This window comes from Drosophila subobscura, chromosome A (assembly GCF_008121235.1).
Source record: "Drosophila subobscura isolate 14011-0131.10 chromosome A, UCBerk_Dsub_1.0, whole genome shotgun sequence".
Lineage (NCBI taxonomy): Eukaryota > Metazoa > Arthropoda > Insecta > Diptera > Drosophilidae > Drosophila > Drosophila subobscura.
This window is the reverse complement of record NC_048530.1, coordinates 10,554,773-10,574,581: the sequence shown is the minus strand read 5'-3', so window position 1 is coordinate 10,574,581 and position 19,809 is coordinate 10,554,773. Positions and strand designations below refer to the sequence as shown.

Sequence of the window (19,809 nt, the reverse complement as noted above, 5' to 3'; positions counted from 1 at the left end):
GTTGTAATTCCCAGACACAAAATGGTTTATTATTATTATTATTATTATTAGACTAGTTTGCCCCCTAAATGCTTGTGCACCACTGTAACTGGATTCCAGAGCTCTTGCGGATTCATTTCGGGCTCAAAGTTTTCCTCGAAGAAGTGCATTTGATTGTTGGCGTCCACGAGGATGATTGAGTGCGTGCGACTGCCATAGCCACGATCGACAATGTGCACATTGAGCGCACTCAGCTCCTCACCCCAGTTGGGTGCCCGCCGCTTCAGCTCCGCGTCGGGCCAGAATTTCGTCTTGTTCTTGAGCAGCTGCAGCAGCTGGGCGCTGAGTGTCTCCGCACTGTCCGCGCCATGCTGCTCCACAATGCGGGCAAACTGCTGCTGGCCAAAGCGCACCTTCTCGAAGGGTGTGCCGGGCAGACTGTTGCCGAAGCCATAGCATTTGCCCTCCTCAAACTCGTTCAGCGTGGGCGGCACATTGCTCAGCAGTCGGATCTGGGCTGGCACGGATCGCGGCCTACAATGTGCGGAAAGTGTGACCAGAGGGGGAGTGGAGGATGCGCTCACGTGCACTCACCCAATCTCAATGGAGACAAAATTGAAGGCGCTGTACTTGGTGCAGTCCTCGAGCAGGCTCTGGTTGAAGTTCAGGCTGTTCGTGGGCTCATCGAACTGGGACACAAAGTCCGCCACAATGGTGCCGCGCCCTAGTAAGAAATGTTCGTTATTTTCATGCCTCTTGGTGGGGCAGCTGTGGCAGCTGCTGCTGTTGTGGTTGTTGTTTTGGTTATTTGGTTGCAAAATGTTCTTGTGCGCTTCAAATGGGAAACAGAAAAAGGTTTGAGGCAAAAGTTAGGTGAAAGTTCGGCGAAAGCAAAATGAAACAATGCGTGTGTGTGTGTGTGTGCATGTGGTGTGCATGTGTGTGTGTGTGTGTGTGTTTGATTACCAACTGCATCGCGGGGCTTGGGCTCGCCCGTGAGATTGAGCAACGCCCCAACTTTGAACACTCCGCTGGCACCGGCGCTGGCGCTGTCGCTGCCAATGGCCAGCCAGGTGCCGCCCTCGCGACCCGGCTCAAGATCAATGCCTGCAGTAGGAATTTCAGATTAAAAAAGTGAAGCAAATGCACCATCGCACCGCACTTACCACCAACGACATGATCCGCATTGGGCCATTCGGTGGCCGCCACTGTTTTGCGTGCAAAGAACTCATCGCGATTGGAGGCCAGAATGAGCCTGTAGCCACCGGGCTGAGGATTTGAATTGGTGTAAAAGAAGATCACGCACATGATGCGTCTGGGAGGGGATGCTTGTGGCTGGTGAAGAGATGGGATGTAGATGGAAGAGGGAACCTTGTCCGTTGTCCCCAAGTGGCAGTGGCAAACTGTGGCGCTGAGGTCTCAGTTTTAGGTCAGTCTCTTTGTTGCTTTGTGTTTGGGCGCTTAACGCTTAATTTTTATCAACAAATTATCGCTGATACAGCCTACAGCCTTATCCGTTGTTTGTTCGTCGTCAACGAAAAATAATACACTTAATAATATCAGTTCACATATATGTATGTAGAGGGTAGGCCCAGAGTTTTACATTTTTCGGTGCTTCGTGGGCCGAAAACCTACAGAAATTGATGTTATTTAATATATTAGGTTATTTAATTTAAAGTTGATTCTTGATTTTGTTTTTGAGGCTGCTATATGTGATAAGCCCCAACTGTCAGGCTGTCGATAAATCACTACACTTCAAGACCGAACTAGTCTACTGACAGAGAAACATTCCACTATACTGCAATATCAGTCTAGACTGAAGGCGACTCACAACGTTCCTCCTTTGAAATATAGCTTAATTGTAGAGAATTGGTTCTTCAATCGGATAAAATTATAAGATCAGTGCTGAGACTCCTAACTAGCTAGTATAATCAAGTAGAACATCAAAATCGAGGAAAATTATTTATGATTTACGATATACATACTTACAGTATATTTTGAAAATGCAAGGGTATATTTTCGAGGGTCTGTCGGTATATCTTATCGATAACTCCGCGGTCACACTGGCGACCGCCTCAACAGCTGGCTGCGAACGGCAATTAAACAAATACGTTTTGTTAACACCACACCACAACCACACCGCTGCTGCTGCAACGCAAAACACAATCGAGAAATGAGACAATTTCGAGTGCATAGAATGTACGTAGACCGGCTCAAATGTTAATGCTAATGAGAGTGTGCCGCCAAATGGGATTCCATCCAGAAACAAACCACCGAACGAACCGTCAGGCAGAACCCGAAGAGGGCAAAACGAAACGAGAATTCCGAATCCGATTTAAATGAGCAGAAATCAAGAAAAGTGGAGAAGCGCAACCGAGAGAAAGAAAGTAAAGCTTCAAGTGAAAATTAGGCCAAGACGTTATTTAAATACATAAAATACATACATATATGCATATGTATTTTGCTTTGAAACCTTCGGCCATGCCATTGGCTTCCCGATAACAACAAATGAAACCTCGCCAGAAGAGGCCATCCCATCCCACATACAATTCACCGAGCATCGGCACTACATACGTTTAATTTAATCAGAGTCTAGCAAAGTGTACTAGCAAAGCCACAACAGCAAATATGGAATTCCTGGAGAATATTGCCAAGAGTCTTCAAAGTCTGTTGTGTGAGTAGAAGTCAGATATTTGTTTTGTTTCACCTCAACCGAACCACTCCAGATCCAGCACATGAGCCCACATCTAATCACAACTTCTCTTCCGATGCACCTTTCAGCCTCGTACATCGACCTGGACTACTCGATGTGGCTCTATCGTTTTCTAACGCCGCTGATAGTCACATTCCTGCTGCCCCTGGTCTTCGTGGCCCTCATATACATATCATTCTTGGTGCTATTCATCTACAAGCTGCACAGGTACGCAATTCTTACACCACACAAACATTCAGAGAACAACAGTAATATGTACAGCAAATGGCAACATCAACAATTGCACTCGCCGGCGGCCACTCTTCCACTTTGGTGTAAATGAACTCTCATGCTGATGGCGCACTTTTTGGTAGCTCCGTTCCGTTTCGTTCCCTTCGGTTTGAAAGCCCTGGACCTATGCATTATGCGTCTTGTCTCTCGTTTTTCCACTGTAATTAAAACGGAACACCAAGAGGCAGAGGAAGAGGCGGAGAACAACACACACACGCAACGTATGGACTGAGCGAAAAACTCTCTTGGATTCACTTCACCCATAATTACCATACCGTTTGCCCTTTGGGTTTACAAGTCCGCTCCTGGTATTGGAGACGTCGACGTTGTTAGATACAGCGACTGCGACGACTGCGAATGTTTATCAAGTGATCAACATCGACTTTTACTTCTCTATTTGTGTGTGTGTGTGTGTGTGTGACTACGTGTGCACGTTCTTCGGTGCTTTTATTTATTTTCAAATTCTAATTTCTACTCTTTCACTGCAGAACCGGTTTCGTTCTCAATGTTAATTAGCTGAAAAGCTCTCCATAGCAGATAGACTGCAACTAGACTAAACGTTTTATCCCATATCGAATGTTTGGAATTAGAATCTAACGATTAACGATTCCATTGATGGATTCAGTTCTCAGTCACACACACACCCATATACGACAGTACAGTTATGGCTTGCATTTGCAGAAGATTTCCTCCCACACACACACACACACACACACATGCATATGCCAGCCAAAAAGCAAAACGCATTTCGCATGACCCTGTTGTTGGCTTCTCTTTGCGGCTTTTGTGTTTCGATAACAGTCTGCAGCTATGGACTATCAGTTCATGGTCATGGTTGGCAACGTCGCCATTCACCCCCTCGCCGGCAAGTACACCTACCGTTACTTGTATTTGTGCTTGTAATCACCAGTCAAGGCGGGAGGGTGGAAGTCGTGGAGTTAGTGGACTAGCCAAAGCTCGGACGAAAGTGAAAATTAAATTATGTACATATGTATGGATACATATATTTACATATGTACATATTTGCACACAATGTATGTACATATTTATGTATGTACATACTTATTACTGCTTTTTCCCTTGAGATCTCCGAACCACGAAAAATTCGCTGATCAAATCGATTTAATTCGAACTCGAACTCGAATTATGCTGCTGAATTCGGTTGCTTGTGTCTGTCGGTGATTGTTTTGCTTTCCGAGTGGCCAAAAGCTTTATTTTTTTTATTTACTAGAACTCTTATCAGAGGCCGAGCTAGCCCCCTGTCCCCTGTACCCTGCCATCCCCACACTAAACGCAGTTCTGCAACGGCCAACGAAATTGATTTATAAGTTGTTCCGTGCACCGAGGATAGGAGGTCTGCCCGGTGCTGATAACACCTGCTGACACCGAAACTGAGAAACTAAATTTAAATAAAATTATCAATTTTGGGCAATTAATTTGAGAGCGAAGCGACCCGCTGATCCCACCCCAAGTGGAGTCTGCCCACCTGGCCACCTCACCGAATCTCACTCAATGGCAACCTTAACTAACAATTCCCCTCCGCTCCCTCCCTCAGGCAGGTGATCATGCGAGCTGTGCAAACGGATCGCAACTTCTGGCGCGTGGGCCGGAAGATAGTGGCCGCCATTTGGGATGCCCATGCGAGAATCTATCACGGCTACGAGGTGATCGGTCTGGAGAATGTGCCCCAGGAGGGTCCGGCGTTGATTGTCTACTACCATGGAGCGATACCCATCGACATGTACTATCTGAACTCGAGGATGCTGCTGCAGCGCGAGCGCCTCATCTACACGATCGGGGATAGGTTCCTGTTCAAGCTGCCCGGCTGGGGCACCATCTCGGAGGCCTTCCACGTCAGTCCCGGCACCGTGCAGTCCTGCGTGAGCATTCTGCGCGACGGCAACCTGCTGGCCATCTCCCCGGGCGGCGTCTACGAGGCACAGTTCGGGGACCATTACTACGAGCTGCTGTGGCGCAATCGTGTGGGCTTCGCCAAGGTTGCCCTGGAGGCCAAGGCCCCCATAATACCCTGCTTCACGCAAAATCTGCGCGAGGGCTTCCGGCAGGTGGGCATCTTTCGGAACTTCTTTATGCGCTTGTACAACAAGGTTCGCATTCCAGTTTATCCCATCTACGGCGGCTTTCCGGTAAAGTTTCGCACGTATTTGGGCAAGCCAATAGAATACGATGAGAACCTCACGCCGCAGGATCTACAGAACAAGGTGAGTGGAGACGAGGATTGACCCTAACTTGGACCCTAATGATCGCATTTTCCCTGCCAGGTTGCCACAGCTATTGAGGAATTGATCAACAAACATCAGCGACTGCCGGGCAGTATTCTGATGGCACTTTTGGATCGGCTGCCGGCCTTCAGGCGTGCATCCTCAGTGATCAAAAAGAAGGCGGAATAGGCGCAGAACCGGCTCCAAGAGCTGGATACTCCTGTCCCTGCTCGCAGAGAGATTAACAGAGATTGACGTTGGTTCATTGGCCATAAAAGACTTGCTTCCATGTACTTCATGATCACACTGCTACTATGGATAAGTAGGCTTCAAAAGCGTGCAACTAAACATTTATACTACTTATGCAACGGCGCATAAAGTGACTAACACTTGGTGACTGACTCGACTTTCCCCTTATTGTTTCCCTTTTTTTGTTTGCGATTTGCTTTTTGATAAGTTTTACTCCTCCTTTGTTTGGTGCAACTTTAAATCAAAGCCAGCGATGTCACGTACACATTTAGTTGTTCAAAATTGTCATTAACACCACCAGTCCTACCTCCCTCCCTCCCTCCCTCCCCACACTTCCCTTCATTCCGAGCACAGAACAATTACTCGAATTACCCTTTTTATTCGGCATTCTGATGTAATTATCTTTCCTCTTAGCATAATTCTGGCTGCATTGAGCAATTATCCAATTAGCCTTGTCTTAAGTTTATTGTTAGCCACATTTGTAACCTCCTTGTAAACCTCCTTCTCAAACGCAACGCACACACTGTCCAAGCAGCAGCTGTCGTGTTTCGTGTGTTGCGCTTTCTGTGTAATATATGTAGATAAATAGCTAAGAACAATTTATTGTGTAATATAGCAGGTACATAGTAGTAGCAACTAAGTTTAGGTAAATGAATGCGATGGCCCCACAGATGACAAGAGTTAACACGGATTTCCCCCACTGACTACAGAAAACCAATTCAAATGTGGAAATAAAATGCGAAAATAATAAGAAATGAAATTGTTTCAATGGCGCTTTGTGTGAGGCTTTTACTGGGTTGATTTCTTGTGGATTATTGACAGCAATGATCAAGTCTAGGAATGGTCAAATTCATGCAAAAATCTGTTGCCAGAGTTGGGCCGGAAAGTGCGTGGACAAAGGGAAGACCTTTGACTGATTGCAGACGATTTAACATCGGTTTTGGTGTCAGCACAGGAGGTTGCCTTTATCCGCAAACTCCAACTTGGGTTTGGCAATTTCACAGCAAATCCTGACAGAGAACCCGCTCCAAATTCGAGTGAACACAAAACCAATCTATTATAATTGTTTATTATTTTAAAATTCATCTATTTAACGCTAAAATGTCTCCTACTTCATCAACCTTTCATATCAGATTTCATGTCAGATTTCTTTAGTTTTTGTACAGCAAACCAGAGACAGGAATTGACGTGGCACACACACACACCACACACACGAAGGTTGTCAAGGATTATACAGGATGTGTGGCGCTACATAAACATGGAACAACAGGCAGGCAGGGGGAGACACCCAGTTGGGTGGAGGAACGCGCAGCAACTGCATTTTAGTACTGCTCCGCCATGAGGAGCACCACGGTGGCCGTCCAGCCGGTGAACGGACTGCAGCCCTTGCCCTCGCCCGTGGTGTCATCGTACTGCTCCCAGAGGTAGCCGCTCTTCTGGTACTGCCTGAATATGTTCCGCACAAGATTCTCACGCAGCTCTGCGTAGATCTCAAGCGCCAGCGCCGCATTGGGACCCTCGATCTTGCCGTAGTGCTGGAGCGCCCGCACAGCCAGAAAGTTGATGTTGATCCAGATGGGGCCGCGCCAGTACGGCGGATCGTGCTCCGTGTTTCGCTTCATGTACAGCGGCGAGCGCTTGGACAGCGAGCGCAGCCCGAAGTTGGTCCACAGCTGCTGGGGATCCCGCAGGTCCTGCAGCATTTTGGTCAGATACGGCGAGTCGTGATCGAGCTGCTCGAGCAGCAGCGGGAACAGGTTCACATAGCCAAATGTGTTGTCCACAAACTGGTACGTTGGCTGCTCCATGGCCACGCGCACCATCTCCGGCTGCTGCGACGGGTGGCTGCCACGCTGCGGCGCCATGGCCGGCGGTCGCTTCAGCATGACCTGATCGGTGTGCAGGCCCCAGTCGGCGTACTGTTCGCTGTAGGGCGCCAGATGCAGCCGATTCAGCTGCTCGTTGTCCGTCAAATAGGAGGCCGTCTCATAGTACTTGACATCATCCTTGCCCAGCAGCGTTGACAGCTCGGCCATGACGCTGGCGGCCAGCGCCACCCAGCAGCGCAGATCCAAGTGCCGCTCCCGATCGCTAGGATGCGATGCGCGCGGAAAATCGTCCAGGCCAGAGGACAGGCTCTTCGGATTCAGCTCTCGGTGCGTGGTGGCATTGCGACCGCGCCACAAATACGAGCCCATCACGTCGCCTGCGAAACGGAACACGGAACACAAATTAGAAAGGGAAAGAGATACAGAGCGAGGCGGGGCGTTGCCAGATCGAACCTTTCTGTGTGGTGTTGTACCAGTTGAACCACGCCTGGACACGCGGATACAGCCGCTCGAGGGTGGCCAGGCGACCATTCTCGGAGAGCTCCTGCCTGTGGCTGGTGAGCAGCTTCCTTAGCGTGAGGAAGAACGTCGGCGGATTGGCATTGCTGTTGCGTTGGGTGACAAACTCCTCGGGCACCTTGGACAGGGCCTCAGTGCCGAGGATCTGCTCACGTGGTATCCAGCCCTCGACATTGAGCAGATCGAACCAATGGCAGATAATGTCCAGCTCGATTTCGACATCCCACGAGCTGATCAGCAGTCCGTGGAAGCCTTCGTCCCACAGGAAGCCGCGCGGAAAGAAGCTGCGCGAGGGCACGGCCGTGTATAGCGGCGCCTTCCAGTAGGGCACAGGGTTCTTGGTGTGCACCGACTGCACCCGACTCGAGCCGTAGAAGTAGCCAATGCCGCCGAGCATGTTGCTCAGAGCGTTGCGTGCAAAGCGCACCTCCTCGGGCGAGTAGCCGCGGCTCTTCAGCTGAAACTTCTGCTCGAAACGCTTCTCGAAGTCGGAGATCTTCGCCTGCAGCGACTCTGTGTAGGCCCGCCCTGTGGGTGGCTTCGGTATCGACTCGCTGAGCGTGAAGCCCGATGTGGACTGGTAGGTAATGTCGAGGGTGAAGTCCACTTCGGCTGTGATTTGAATGGCGATGAAGTTGGGCTCGGGATTGGAGGAGGGCAGACCGTTCTGGGAGACAATCTCGCCGGGCAGGCCAATGAAGCGATTGCCGCGCTTGTCCGAGAACGCACGGAAGTGCGCGAAGAGCGTGTCCTTGAGCTTGCTCAGCGATGGGGCCACCGTGCTCAGGTACGATTTGTGTAGAATTTTTCCTTTTACCGCATGGAAGCGCACCTGGAACTCGCCCAGGCCCTGCGTCTCGCCGTAGACACCCGGCTCGGGGCTCTTCTCGTCCGACACGTACTTGATGTGCCCATTGGTGCGCTCATCCAGCGCCACGTACCAAATCAGCGAGATGCTCTTGTCCCAGGCCCGCGTGGTGTTGCGCACCGAGATGCGAGCGGTCCAGTCGCCGCCGTACTGCTTTCCGGCCGGGTACTTCACAAAGGAGGTCTTCAGCTCGAAGGGCAGATCCTGGATCTCCTGCACGCCGAAGCTGCGGCCATCGTGATGCGTCCACCCGTAGCCGTCCAGATTGTCGCCCTGCTCGCACCAGTGGCGAATGCCCTGGCCACCTTGGCCCAGACTGCTGGGCGTGTACCACATCAGGCCCATGACCAGGGAGTGCGGATCGCGTGTCTTCATGCCGAAGTACGTGAGCGGACGATACGAGCCCCAGTATCGGTCTGGATCGTCCAGACCCGTGTGCACAACCATTTTCTGGTTGTCGAACGGCGTGTTCACCCTCGTCTCCAGGTAGCCCACGTAGCCAAAGTACGAGGCGATGCCCAGGCAAATGCATCCAATTAACGTCTTCCACTTGTCCATCATCACCTTTGAGGACAAATTGAATCTGGTGCTGCGCTTCTGCTTGGAGTTGGCGGCTGCTGCTGCTACTGCCGCCGCTGCCGCTGCTGATACTGCCGATTGGCCCGAGTTGGCTGAGCTCGACCTGGCAGCGCCAGCATTCCGGGCCATTTTAGTTATTGGCTCTGATCGTAGTTCGTAGTAGATGCGAGTTATGAAATTCTACGTGGTTCTTTTTGCACAGCAGTTAATATTATTTTGACAGCGCATTGTATTTTTTCGTTGCGCGCAGGGCTGCCAGACCGTTACATTCTGGCAGTGCTGAGCAGGCTCGAAAATGCCAGCAATGCAAGGAAAACAATTTGAAACAAATCAATAAAAATAATTAATAAGAACCAGTCAGTCTTGTGAAGAATTTATTCATCAATGGGATAAAATTATAGTTTCTGGGCTGAAAGTTCTAACCAGCTAGGCAAACTATTTAGTATGTGGTACATTTTGGTATATTTCTGAGGGTCAGCCGGTATATTTGATCGGTAAGTCGTCGGTCGCACTGACAATAACAACAACAAACATGGACGCGAAAACAAGTCAAAAAACTAAACGCTCATTTAAGAAGCCATTCATCTTTGCCAAGAACTGTGTCTACCGCCCAATGCGACAGATAAGCAACATGGAACGAAACCAGAAGCTACCTGTTGACAGGCCGACATGTAAGTAACCATAATGCCTTTCCAACGACGCTCAATTCACCTTGTCAAGTGTCTTCGTGCTATTATTTAGACTTCACGCTTAATGCACCGCCCTCACTGGTGCCGGCCAAGAAGTACTCGGACATTAGTGGCCTGCCCGCACCCTATATGGATCCGCACACAAAGCTGCGCTTTGCCAATGCCGAAGAATACGCCTCAATGCAGCACATGCCCTCGGACATCATCAACCGTTACCTGTCGGTGCGCGGCTACACCAGCGCCGTGGGATAGTTGCTCGGCTGGCCTTAGTTTTAGTTGCTATTTAAGGTTTATTTTAGAATAATTAGATTGTTAACTGTACGTCCTCGCTGGATGTGGAGTATTTCGCAACAAATGAATACAGCTAAATGAGCTTTATTGAGGCCTTTCTATAAATGTTTTACAAACTACATCTCTCCGTGTCATCAGTAACCAGTATCATAATTTTGCTTGAGTTTAGGAATTGCCAAAGAAAGTTTCGGAAACTCATGAACTGCTCGGTCTCTGTGTGTGTGTGTGTGTGTGTGTGTGCGCGTTTGGCTATAGAAAGCGGACTAGTTGTGGGGAGTTATGGGACTTGGACCCGCTTCCCGGACAGCAGCGCAGTCGTCGTGCGAGCTAAGACTAATTTCAATGTGTCCTTTTGTTTGCATTTTGCTTGCATACGGTCCCAGGGTGATTGCTTGATGCTACCCGGCCTGGTTAATGGGGCGGCTAATACTGTTCGGCTGTGTGAGCATCTGCAGGTCGACGCAAAAGCTTCGCGGCAGTCCGGAGATGTCCAGCTGGTACTTCAGCACCACCATGGTGGCCAGGGTCTTCAGTGTGGGCTCAAAATCCAGCACATGCAGGTCGCTGTAATCTATGAGCGGCAACACAGGCATTGGCCCGCCATCCTGTCCTTCAGCATGTCCATGAAACGCAGCTGCCGCTGGCCCCGGAGCCTCTCCCTGCTGCTGCTGCTGCTGTTGGTGCTGCTGCTGCTGCACTGCGGTTGCGGTACTTGCGGAGATCCGTGGACTGGTGCCGCCAAAGAGGAACATTTGCGTGCCTATCACAATGGCGCATTGGCGTCGTCGGGCTGTCGGCGCCTTACCATTGGCCCGTATCAGATTCCAGAGTTTGCTTCGCGGATCGAACGTGTACAGATCGTTGAAGTGCTGGTCCAGCAGCCCATTGTAGCCGCCAAAAACGTAGATGAGTTTGTTATAAACGAACATGCTGTGGCTGCGCCGGCCGACGGGCACTTTACCGGCCGTGAATGGACGGTGCCACACCTTCGTCTTCATGTCCAGAAAGACAATCTCATGGCAATAGGTCTCCTCCTGACTGTGGTAGGGGCTGTGCTTGTCGCCGCGTCCACCGAAAATGTACATGCGCTCCTCCTCGTAGGCGACAGCGGCATGGAAGTCCCGGTAGCTGGGCGGCACCCCGAATGTCTGTACATAGGTCCACTCCATGGTGTCCAGATTGAGGGTGTGAACGTCGCTGCTGAACTCGTTGATCTCATCCACGAACCCGCCGAATATGTACATGGAGTTGCCGATGACGCAGGCCGAGTGGCCGTCTCGGGCCCCGGGCAGACAGCCAGTGACCACGGGCCGCGTCCACTTTGCAGTCTTCGGGTCGAAGCAGTAGAGAACGTTGCAGAGGTTCTCGTCATTCCGTCCGCCCCATATGTAGATGCGCTCCTTGTAGGCCACCACAGTGTGGCCGTAACGCTGGAAGGGCACCAGCGGGTACTTGAGCGGAATCCCTTCATCGTCGTTCTGCTGTGGGACGAGGGTCCAGCGCATGGTGTGTGCGTTCAGGACGTGCACATCGATCTGCTCGTTGAAGCGGTAATCGTAGCCAGTGCAGTAGCCACCGAAGCTGTAGATCAGGTCGCCCACACCCACTGCGGCATGGTTAACCCTCTGAGGTCCTCCGTCCAGGTGCACGGTCCACAGCATTGGGCTCGGATACTGCAACAGAATGATGACAAAGAAAACCTGATTCAATTTATGCCGAATGTTAGGCAGGGACTGCGAGGGACTGAACAGAAGCAAGAAAGCAAAAATAAAAAGAGTTGAGCAAACAGACCGAGTTATTATGGAGGTGTGAGTGCTTGAAGGCCACCCAGGTGTAAAGGCAACGGCAGATACCACCACTGTTGTTAAAGCTAATTTAACTTATTTGTATGTATTTGTTGTTGTTACCGTTTTTAATAAAACTAGGTATGGAACTTTGCACTTACGGAACGTATATATGTATGTGATCTGTTGAGACTTTTAAATCGATGACAGCACTGTCAGCACAGATGATTCCCGGACAGTGCTGTAGGTTTCGTGAAAGTTGACAGCTTTTTTTTTAGTCACATTCACAGCACTAATGTAACGAAAAGGAGGCGTTTGGGGATTATCTTGTTTTAAAGTTCGATGTGACAAGGTCACGCATATTTCATTATATTCCATTCCAAATATAATTGTATGCTTGCTGACAGTTTCGTTGCATGATATCGGCTGGCTGGCTGGCTGTTTTCACAAGTGCATTTCGAACGCTGTTGGCCGACTGGTGCTGTTGGGCGCTCCGAAAAATGTGCTGTTAGCGGCAAGTACCTAAGCTGAAATCAGCACAAAGGCAAGCATATTTCTTCAAATAAATACTCTAAAGGTGTGAGGAATTCTGTGTAATGTCATACAGTTGCATATACGGAACGGAACCAGAAACCCATTGTCTGTTTTATACATTTCGAGAGTCAAGCAAGTCGACGCAACTTGTTCTGTTAGGTGCAAGTGCAAATCGAATGCTGTTAATGAACAGGTGCTGTTAAAGGCAGAATATGAGCGCAGCGCAAACAAATGCGAAATAGAAACAATGCAAACTTCTACTTCAGCATTAAAGTGAAGAAACGGGTACGTTACCACGGACAAAGTGCCTTTTTCAGTGGGTCGTCGTTGCTGCCTCTTTTTTTGTTCTCGGTGTGTGTGGTGGTGTGTGTGTTTGGTTGTGCATCGCACTTGCATTCTCCTCTGTGTCTAAAAAAAAAAAAACAACAAAACGTAAGTTGTTTTATCATAATTTTTCTGCCAATTTCAGTTGTTATGCCTTTCTGTTTTCTACCCGCGCTCCCCCGTTGCAGGCAGCGCATTGGCAAAAACAAGAAATGTTTGTTTGTGTGTATAGATAGCTGTTTTCAATGTTCGTGTGCGTATGCCCCCACTGTTTAACAAAGTGCGCCTTTCGAGAGAAAAACTTCAGTGTGTTGTGTGTTCAGTTCAGGAGTGTGGAGAGAGCAGTCGCGAAAAGGGCTCATTTCTGTCCTTGTCTCTCACATGCTATTGGTATTGCGTTTGTTCCACACAGCTGACTTTGTTTCTATCCATTCTGCCAGAATGCCACAGTGTTTGGCAGTCGGGAATGTACATACATACATACATATGTATATTGTTGTTTACGCTTTTTGCCTCTCTTCTGCTGGCGCGCCACTGTAGCTGTCGCTGCCCATCGTCGCAACGCAATAAGTTCATGCTGTTATCTGATAAGAAATCACGAATGCAATCGAATGTAGCCGAAAAGTGTGTGCCCCCTTGGCATGGGAATATTAACAGTAAATAAATGTTTTCTAGCCCCATATGATGTCCCCCCTTTTCGATAGGTGTGATCTCACTCCATCTGTGTCTCTCTATGTTATTTTTGGGTATTCTGGTTTTCTTTGTTCACCTCTTGTCCCTGCCAGGAGAGAGATACATACAAATGTACATATGTATGTATGTACATATCTACATCTGCATCGCGTTACAGGCGGTGTGTTTACGGCATTATAAGGCGCGCAACAGTTGAATCATTTAAAACTTATTAAGCTAAGTTAATACGAGCATAATTTACTTCATAATAAAGATTGACATTTATACTAAACCATTACTAAGTACTTACTAAGTAACTAAAATTTTCGAACATTATAAAATGTCAACGAAAAACACTTTTGACGCACAGAAATGATTCTTTGTCTTCAAAGAAAATACAGCTAAAAAAGGCTGTAATCACAGACCCGGGCTCATTAGAAAATGAAGTTAGCATTTTCACTGCAAATTTAGTAATTCTCAATTAAGCAGGAACAGACAAGGCTGACTAGTCGTTTTCTGTGTTTAAACTTTAAAGACATCTGGTGGAATCTAGAGCCAGATTCATTTCCGGAGAATGTGATTTGATAAGTGAGTTGAATAAGTTGAAGAACTAACTAAAAATAGATTTGTTATATGTAGGTGTTCCAACTAGAGTAATCAGAGTGTACGAATAATTGGTGTGCCTACTGTACGCAGTTGCGAGAGTGCGCTGGGCTTGATGCAATCCAGTCTGGCCCGCTTGCTTTTCACAAGCTACACTGACACACAATTGCAATCGCAAAAACTGATCACGATACATGAGCAGACGTACCGTTACACCGCATGGGGACTTTGTCCCAGTCACGCACACAGTGGAGGACCCAAAACTTGCACTTCTATGACATTTCCATATTTTTAAACTTGGTTGATGCATACGTACATCATCGTATGTGCATACAAAAGTCAAATATTGGAGAGTTGTGAGTGGAGCTACGTACATACATATGTACATACATATGTAGATATCTTAAAAGTTATCTCTAGTAAGCTATAATTATAATTAATTGATGTTCATGCGTACATATGTATGTTGTAACAATTCATAATGTACCTAAATACTCGCTGCATTGCCGAAACATGGTCTAATAATAATAATATTTCCTTTCAAGGGCACAAAATGACAAAATGCACTTTGCTAATTTCACACACTCAAAGGGAGCGCCAGAGAGGCCAAGAGAGAAACGCGAATCGTTTCAAAGAAATAAAAATAATATTGTTAGCATTTTGAGCGGCAATTTGTGAGCGCATAAATATGTACATATGTATGTATGTAGTATATACATATGTATATTGTATGTAAATACATATTGTATGTACATATCTTTTCTTCTTCATCTTATGCTTCAGCTTCTTCTATTTACGTTTGCTGTTCTGTCGTCTTTATTGCATTTGCAAATTGCACGTAATTTGTTTGTTCATTGAGCACGCATTATGCGTTTAAATTGTTTCTTTTGTTGCACTTTGCATATTTGTCCTTTATCGTCGCTGCTAAAATCTCCGGCCACCTGCTGCTGAAGCTGCTGCTGGTGCTGGCAGCGCCGCGTCGGGCCAATACTCCACCAGTGGAGACGGCGTCGCGTCGCCGCTCATTCATTCGTTTCGTTTCGAGCAGCTCGTTTTGGTTTCTGATTTTTCGTTGGCAAAAAACATAAAGTGTGTGGCGGCAGGGAGAAGTGAGTAAGCAGTACTCTTCTGAAAAGGTGCAAGAAAATAATTTAAAGTCCACTCGCACGAATAATAATAAATAAATAAATTAATAAAGAGAAACAAACAGCAGAATAAAATGTGTGTGTGTGAGTGTATGTGTGTGTGTGACTTATAAATTATAAATCTCTTCTGTGTTCGCCTCTGCCTCTTCAGCCGCCTTTCTTCTTTTGTTTATTTTTGTTTGATTGTTTGTTTGGTTCAGTGAACTGTGCAGTATGTGCTTCTACGTTTCTTTTGTTTTTTGCTTCTGCTTCGGTATTAATAAATTAATTACAGTTTGGTTTCGAGAGAAGAGTCGTTGACAGATTTCTTATAATTATAATAATGCTAATTCATTTTGCCGGCACGCCTCCCAGCAGGGGGCCACCGGGGGCGTTTTAGATCTCTTTGTTGTCTGGTGCATTTCCCTTTTCCCCTCTCTTTCTCTCTCTCTCTATCTCTCTTTGCACGCCTGTCTGTGTAGCTCTTTGTTCGGGCAAAGCCTGGGCGCTCCTTCGGTTTCTTTGTTCAAGTCGTTAGCGCAGACGCAGGCGCTGACGGCGACGCTGTCGCCAGCGTTAGCGTCAGATGCAGCAGCAGCACATTTGCATGCTCTGCATTTGTGGATTGAGTATCTTTATGGAGCACTCGCAGACTTTTTGCGTAACATTGCCACCCAACTCGAGAGTTTGTTTAATAACAGCCCAAGCTTGTTTCGTGTTTCATTTGACTTTTAATTCTTAGACTTACTTCTTAGAGTCTAGACTCTAGACATAATATCTGGGAATAGTAGTAACACAGCAGTGCTCTTATTGCTTCAGGCGAAGTAGGCAAAGTTTTGGAAGTCTTGCTCTAACCGGCTTCGACATTTTAAGCCTCTGCAAGTGAACAGCTGCTACTGCTAACGCCACTGAAGAAAAAAATAAAAACTAAAAGTGGCGCCAGTTGCAGCAGAAAGCCACTCGTCAGGGACTTGAACTTTTATGGCACTCGAACTGTAACTACATACATATGTACATATGTATTCACATACATACATATGTACTTACATAAGGTTCGACGCTCTAAAGCTGGATTTCTTGCACTTTTCGTTGCTGTTGTTGTTGTATTTCTTTCTTTGTTTCGGTTCGTCCAATTATACGTACTGTGTTGAGTGTGGGTAAGATAGATTGTAAATGGAAATCGATAATGAAAATGCCCTGGCCATATCCAACATTCCGTCTCTCTCGCCTTCGCTGCACCCACTCTCCTTCTCTGGTAAAATAATCGCCGCTTGCAGAAAGATGCACCACCAGCACAGAGCTACATAAATACATAAATACATACTTATGTACATATATTTGTACATACTCGCATGCACTAATAATTGAGCTTTGTTCTTTTTTGTAGCTTTGGCTGTCGGGGAAATTCGATATAACATAACTTGGAATCGGAAGGGCCAGACAAAGGCATCGTCGTCGTCGTCATCTCGGTATCAGCAGCGGGACAGGAACGCCACTGTAATCGTTCAATGACAGCAGCCGCAGCAGTTTCTGCTGCTGCCTTCGCCGCTGCAGCAGAGAGCAGTTAACGACCGAGCAGCGGGTCCAGGTCCATCTGAGTGAAGAGAGCAGAGACTGTGTCCGTGGTCTTTTGGTCGTGGCCCAAGGTAGGGCTTAACAATGGAATCTCTTCCTATTTGTACTTTTGACTAATGAATAATTTATCCTGTACTTTAGCAGCGGCCATCGATAAATTCAAGAGATCCAAAGAGAAAAGAAAACAAAAGGGAAATTGAATATTGGAAGCCTCATTGGAAGTGCTGAAGCCTCAGAAGAAGGAACTCTTTCAGCAGCCGAAAAAATGGTGAAAACGTTTCAGGCCTATCTACCGTCCACCAATCGGACCTACTCATGTGTTCACTGCCGCGCCCACCTCGCCTCCCACGACGAACTCATCTCAAAGTCGTTTCAGGGCAGCCAGGGCCCGGCCTACCTCTTCAATTCGGTGGTGAACGTGGCCTGTGGCCAGACGGAGGAGCGGGTCCTACTCACGGGACTCCACGCCGTCGCCGACATCTACTGCGAGTGCTGCAAGACGCCGCTGGGCTGGAAGTATGAGCACGCCTATGAGTCCAGCCAGAAGTACAAGGAGGGGAAGTTCATTATCGAGCTGGCGCACATGATCAAGGAGAACGGCTGGGACTGAACACGCACGTGCAGTGCGGATTGGCGGATGTCAGGCAGCCGTCGGCATGGGTTAAAGCAGCAAAATGGCCGAAACAGCAGCATCAACAGCAGCAACAAAGGAAACACACACACACAAACACACAGCGTGGACAACGAGTGGGAGGCGTTGGAAGAAGTGCCAGTGCGAGCATGAGCGGAATAGCTGTTGATGGATTGTGTTGATGCTCAACAGAGGTCGATTAACAGTTGTAATGAGAACGGGACGAGATCAGCGAGAGAACGCGAAGGCAATGATCAGGCAGTTGTGTAGTGTCAAGGGCAAGGTCAAAGGCAAGGCAAGGCAAGGCAAGGCAAGGCAGGGCAAGGTCAAGGGAAAGGCAGCCGGCAGTGGAGAGAGTAAATTCGATACACAATTGAGAGAGAGAGTTATATGGTACCAGAGTACATATAAGTACATGTGTATGCTATTAGTGCACAAATCGTCGTATCTAATGCAAACATAACACAACCCACCCACATGAACACACACACTAACGCCGATATGTACATACATATACACACACACACACACAATGCGTAAATGTGCGCATTGATATGTACTTATGTAAATACATATTTTCACATAAAAGGATAGAAACACGCTTAAACGGCCCTAGGGGTAATCTCTGCGCCGGCTGCAGTGTGCCTGTTTGGAGCTGTATATGTATGTACGTACGTGTGTATGTATGTACATATTTTTACATCAAGCTTTTGAGCATTTTCATAATTTCATCTCGCTTTTTGTTCGCGTAAGCTTCCTTTCCCCTCATTTATATATCAAATAATGCAAGAAGCTGATGGACTTGCGTTAAATTTATGTTCAGTCAATCAGTTGAACGGGAAAACTGCGTACTGACAGACACACACTCATACACTAACACACTCACACACATTCATGCGCATACACAACAACTTGCACTGCCAAAAAACAGGATAAATGTTTAGCAATAAAATAAAATTGATCATTGAACACAAGGCATGCAAACAAAAAAGAAATCGGAATCTACACATGCATAAACAGGCATAGACATACTCAGGCGACACACACACACACAAACACACACACACACACAAACACACACACACACACATTTTCAACATAGTTGGTATTTAAAAATGTAATTAAAATTAATTATTTAATGCAATTTACCATGAAAGAAATGTGAGATAGACATAAACTGAAAAATTGAACAACGTTTATAACTGTACGCGAACAGCAAATGCGTAACGCACGTGTAAGAATTGTCGAGAACGAGCACGAGAACGATGTGGAGGTGGAGATCCCACAAAAATGGTCTGAACGGTGAGATTCGAAATTGCTCCCAGTGGAATTTAATGCAATGATGTGTGGATTCGTGTGAATCCACTCAATCGAAACGCAATGGGCGAGATGTGAATAGAATGAAATAAAATACCAGGCATAATACTAATAAACAAAAAAATCCAATATAAATATTTATTTATGTATATGAGGAAACTGCGCATTTATGTCGCAAATATTGTATAATATTCGAAGGGGAAACGAGCAAGCGTAAGCGAAAGAAACAATGGAGAAAATATTTTTAATGGATGCAAATTATAAAAATAATGTATGGAAAAATAACTGCCAAGAACTATTCAAGTTAAAAGATGTTCTCTAAGTAGTTATATAAATGTATATGAGAAACATATTTTTTGGTAGCGTTAAAATACCTTAAAAGTAAAATGAAAACAAACAAAATATTACAAAAGTTCAATAAAAAAAAAAACAAAAAAACAAATTATAATTTTTTTTAAATTAAGCTTAAATCATGAAACATGGAAAATTATACAAAAAATGGCAGAACCCATTTTTGTTTGGCTTTTGACAAATTTTTGTATGCATAACAATGGACCCTTTTACTGATATTTATTCAAAAAAAGTTTTAAGCTCTGTTTGACTGTACTCCCTGCATGTGATGCAACACAAATTTTAGAGCGGCATGCATAAAGCTGATGTCAGTATTTACATAGTACATGCATACATTAAAATCGTACATACAAATAAAACGATACCACCTTTACGTCAATCAGAAACATAAGTGCATCTAGCCACATTAACTTAGGCCAGATCATTGAAATATCAAACCTGCTCGAAAGTTAAGACATTGTTTTACCAACCAACCGATTCAGATTTTACATTGCACGAGTGAGTGTACCCCACGAACGGAAACGCAAAATACCCGCAAAAACTAAGTGATACATTTGACATACATACGAGTATGTACATCATTTATACATGTATGTACAATCCTAAAATATACATAAACATATGTATATTATACATGTGTACATACATATGTATATGGGTATGTGCAAACAAAACATAAATCATTA

At 46.5% G+C, this 19,809-nt stretch overlaps 6 protein-coding genes across 13 annotated transcripts; 3 read left to right on the top strand and 3 right to left on the bottom strand.

The window, feature by feature from the left end:
- Nucleotides 1-10: 10 nt before the first annotated feature.
- LOC117903765 (transport and Golgi organization protein 2) lies at nt 11-1,570 on the bottom strand. Of its 2 annotated transcripts, none has more exons than XM_034816177.1 (4): nt 1,146-1,570; nt 946-1,086; nt 574-811; nt 11-513 (listed from the first exon to the last, which is right to left on the bottom strand). In XM_034816177.1, exons 1-4 carry the CDS (start codon nt 1,285-1,287, stop codon nt 48-50), a joined length of 987 nt encoding a protein of 328 aa, XP_034672068.1. In that variant the 5' UTR covers nt 1,288-1,570; the 3' UTR covers nt 11-47. The 2 variants fall into 2 exon arrangements, with proteins under 2 accessions (XP_034672068.1, XP_034672069.1); XM_034816178.1 differs by having other exon boundaries at nt 574-703; nt 1,146-1,549.
- A 509-nt stretch (nt 1,571-2,079) lies between these two features.
- LOC117903766 (transmembrane protein 68) lies at nt 2,080-5,710 on the top strand. Its single transcript, XM_034816179.1, has 4 exons — nt 2,080-2,653; nt 2,761-2,899; nt 4,518-5,184; nt 5,245-5,710. The coding sequence occupies exons 1-4, from the start codon at nt 2,608-2,610 to the stop codon at nt 5,371-5,373; spliced, it is 981 nt and encodes a 326-aa protein (XP_034672070.1). The 5' UTR covers nt 2,080-2,607; the 3' UTR covers nt 5,374-5,710.
- A 776-nt stretch (nt 5,711-6,486) lies between these two features.
- On the bottom strand, nt 6,487-9,489 carry LOC117903764 (mannosyl-oligosaccharide glucosidase). Its single transcript, XM_034816175.1, has 2 exons — nt 7,716-9,489; nt 6,487-7,639 (listed from the first exon to the last, which is right to left on the bottom strand). The coding sequence occupies exons 1-2, from the start codon at nt 9,355-9,357 to the stop codon at nt 6,756-6,758; spliced, it is 2,526 nt and encodes an 841-aa protein (XP_034672066.1). The 5' UTR covers nt 9,358-9,489; the 3' UTR covers nt 6,487-6,755.
- Nucleotides 9,490-9,751: 262 nt separating this feature from the next.
- Nucleotides 9,752-10,313, top strand: LOC117891194 (INO80 complex subunit C). The gene is made up of 2 exons (XM_034796533.1): nt 9,752-9,899; nt 9,970-10,313. The coding sequence occupies exons 1-2, from the start codon at nt 9,761-9,763 to the stop codon at nt 10,167-10,169; spliced, it is 339 nt and encodes a 112-aa protein (XP_034652424.1). The 5' UTR covers nt 9,752-9,760; the 3' UTR covers nt 10,170-10,313.
- Nucleotides 10,277-12,381, bottom strand: LOC117891160 (kelch domain-containing protein 3). Of its 4 annotated transcripts, none has more exons than XM_034796483.1 (2): nt 12,154-12,381; nt 10,277-11,881 (listed from the first exon to the last, which is right to left on the bottom strand). In XM_034796483.1, the coding sequence occupies exon 2, from the start codon at nt 11,867-11,869 to the stop codon at nt 10,607-10,609; it is 1,263 nt and encodes a 420-aa protein (XP_034652374.1). In that variant the 5' UTR covers nt 11,870-11,881; nt 12,154-12,381; the 3' UTR covers nt 10,277-10,606. The 4 variants fall into 4 exon arrangements, with proteins under 4 accessions (XP_034652374.1, XP_034652353.1, XP_034652363.1 ...); XM_034796462.1 differs by having other exon boundaries at nt 10,277-11,890; nt 12,155-12,380; XM_034796472.1 differs by lacking the exon at nt 12,154-12,381 and adding an exon at nt 12,000-12,141.
- A 297-nt stretch (nt 12,382-12,678) lies between these two features.
- Nucleotides 12,679-18,856, top strand: LOC117891169 (protein yippee-like CG15309). 4 transcript variants are annotated; one of them, XM_034796504.1, is made up of 3 exons: nt 12,679-12,811; nt 16,637-16,895; nt 16,966-18,856. In XM_034796504.1, exon 3 carries the CDS (start codon nt 17,090-17,092, stop codon nt 17,432-17,434), a length of 345 nt encoding a protein of 114 aa, XP_034652395.1. In that variant the 5' UTR covers nt 12,679-12,811; nt 16,637-16,895; nt 16,966-17,089; the 3' UTR covers nt 17,435-18,856. The 4 variants fall into 4 exon arrangements, with proteins under 4 accessions (XP_034652395.1, XP_034652412.1, XP_034652386.1 ...); XM_034796521.1 differs by having other exon boundaries at nt 12,679-12,958; nt 16,969-18,856; XM_034796495.1 differs by having other exon boundaries at nt 12,679-12,958.
- The last annotated feature ends 953 nt before the right edge of the window (nt 18,857-19,809 follow it).

Excerpts from the sequence above, each read along its gene's own strand:
- LOC117903765 (XM_034816177.1), bottom strand. The coding sequence starts at position 1,287 with ATGTGCGTGATCTTCTTTTACACCAATTCAAATCCTCAGCCCGGTGGC. Across the intron at positions 812-945 it reads CAAGCCCCGCGATGCAGTTG|CGCACAAGAACATTTTGCAA; the intron begins GTAATCAAACAC and ends TCCCATTTGAAG. Across the intron at positions 514-573 it reads TTTGTCTCCATTGAGATTGG|GCCGCGATCCGTGCCAGCCC; the intron begins GTGAGTGCACGT and ends CGCACATTGTAG.
- LOC117903766 (XM_034816179.1), top strand. The coding sequence starts at position 2,608 with ATGGAATTCCTGGAGAATATTGCCAAGAGTCTTCAAAGTCTGTTGT. Across the intron at positions 2,654-2,760 it reads GAGTCTTCAAAGTCTGTTGT|CCTCGTACATCGACCTGGAC; the intron begins GTGAGTAGAAGT and ends TGCACCTTTCAG. Across the intron at positions 5,185-5,244 it reads CGCAGGATCTACAGAACAAG|GTTGCCACAGCTATTGAGGA; the intron begins GTGAGTGGAGAC and ends TTTCCCTGCCAG.
- LOC117903764 (XM_034816175.1), bottom strand. The coding sequence starts at position 9,357 with ATGGCCCGGAATGCTGGCGCTGCCAGGTCGAGCTCAGCCAACTCGGGC. Across the intron at positions 7,640-7,715 it reads GTACAACACCACACAGAAAG|GCGACGTGATGGGCTCGTAT; the intron begins GTTCGATCTGGC and ends TCCGTTTCGCAG.
- LOC117891194 (XM_034796533.1), top strand. The coding sequence starts at position 9,761 with ATGGACGCGAAAACAAGTCAAAAAACTAAACGCTCATTTAAGAAGCCA. Across the intron at positions 9,900-9,969 it reads ACCTGTTGACAGGCCGACAT|ACTTCACGCTTAATGCACCG; the intron begins GTAAGTAACCAT and ends GCTATTATTTAG.
- LOC117891160 (XM_034796483.1), bottom strand. The coding sequence starts at position 11,869 with ATGCTGTGGACCGTGCACCTGGACGGAGGACCTCAGAGGGTTAACCAT.
- LOC117891169 (XM_034796504.1), top strand. The coding sequence starts at position 17,090 with ATGGTGAAAACGTTTCAGGCCTATCTACCGTCCACCAATCGGACCTAC.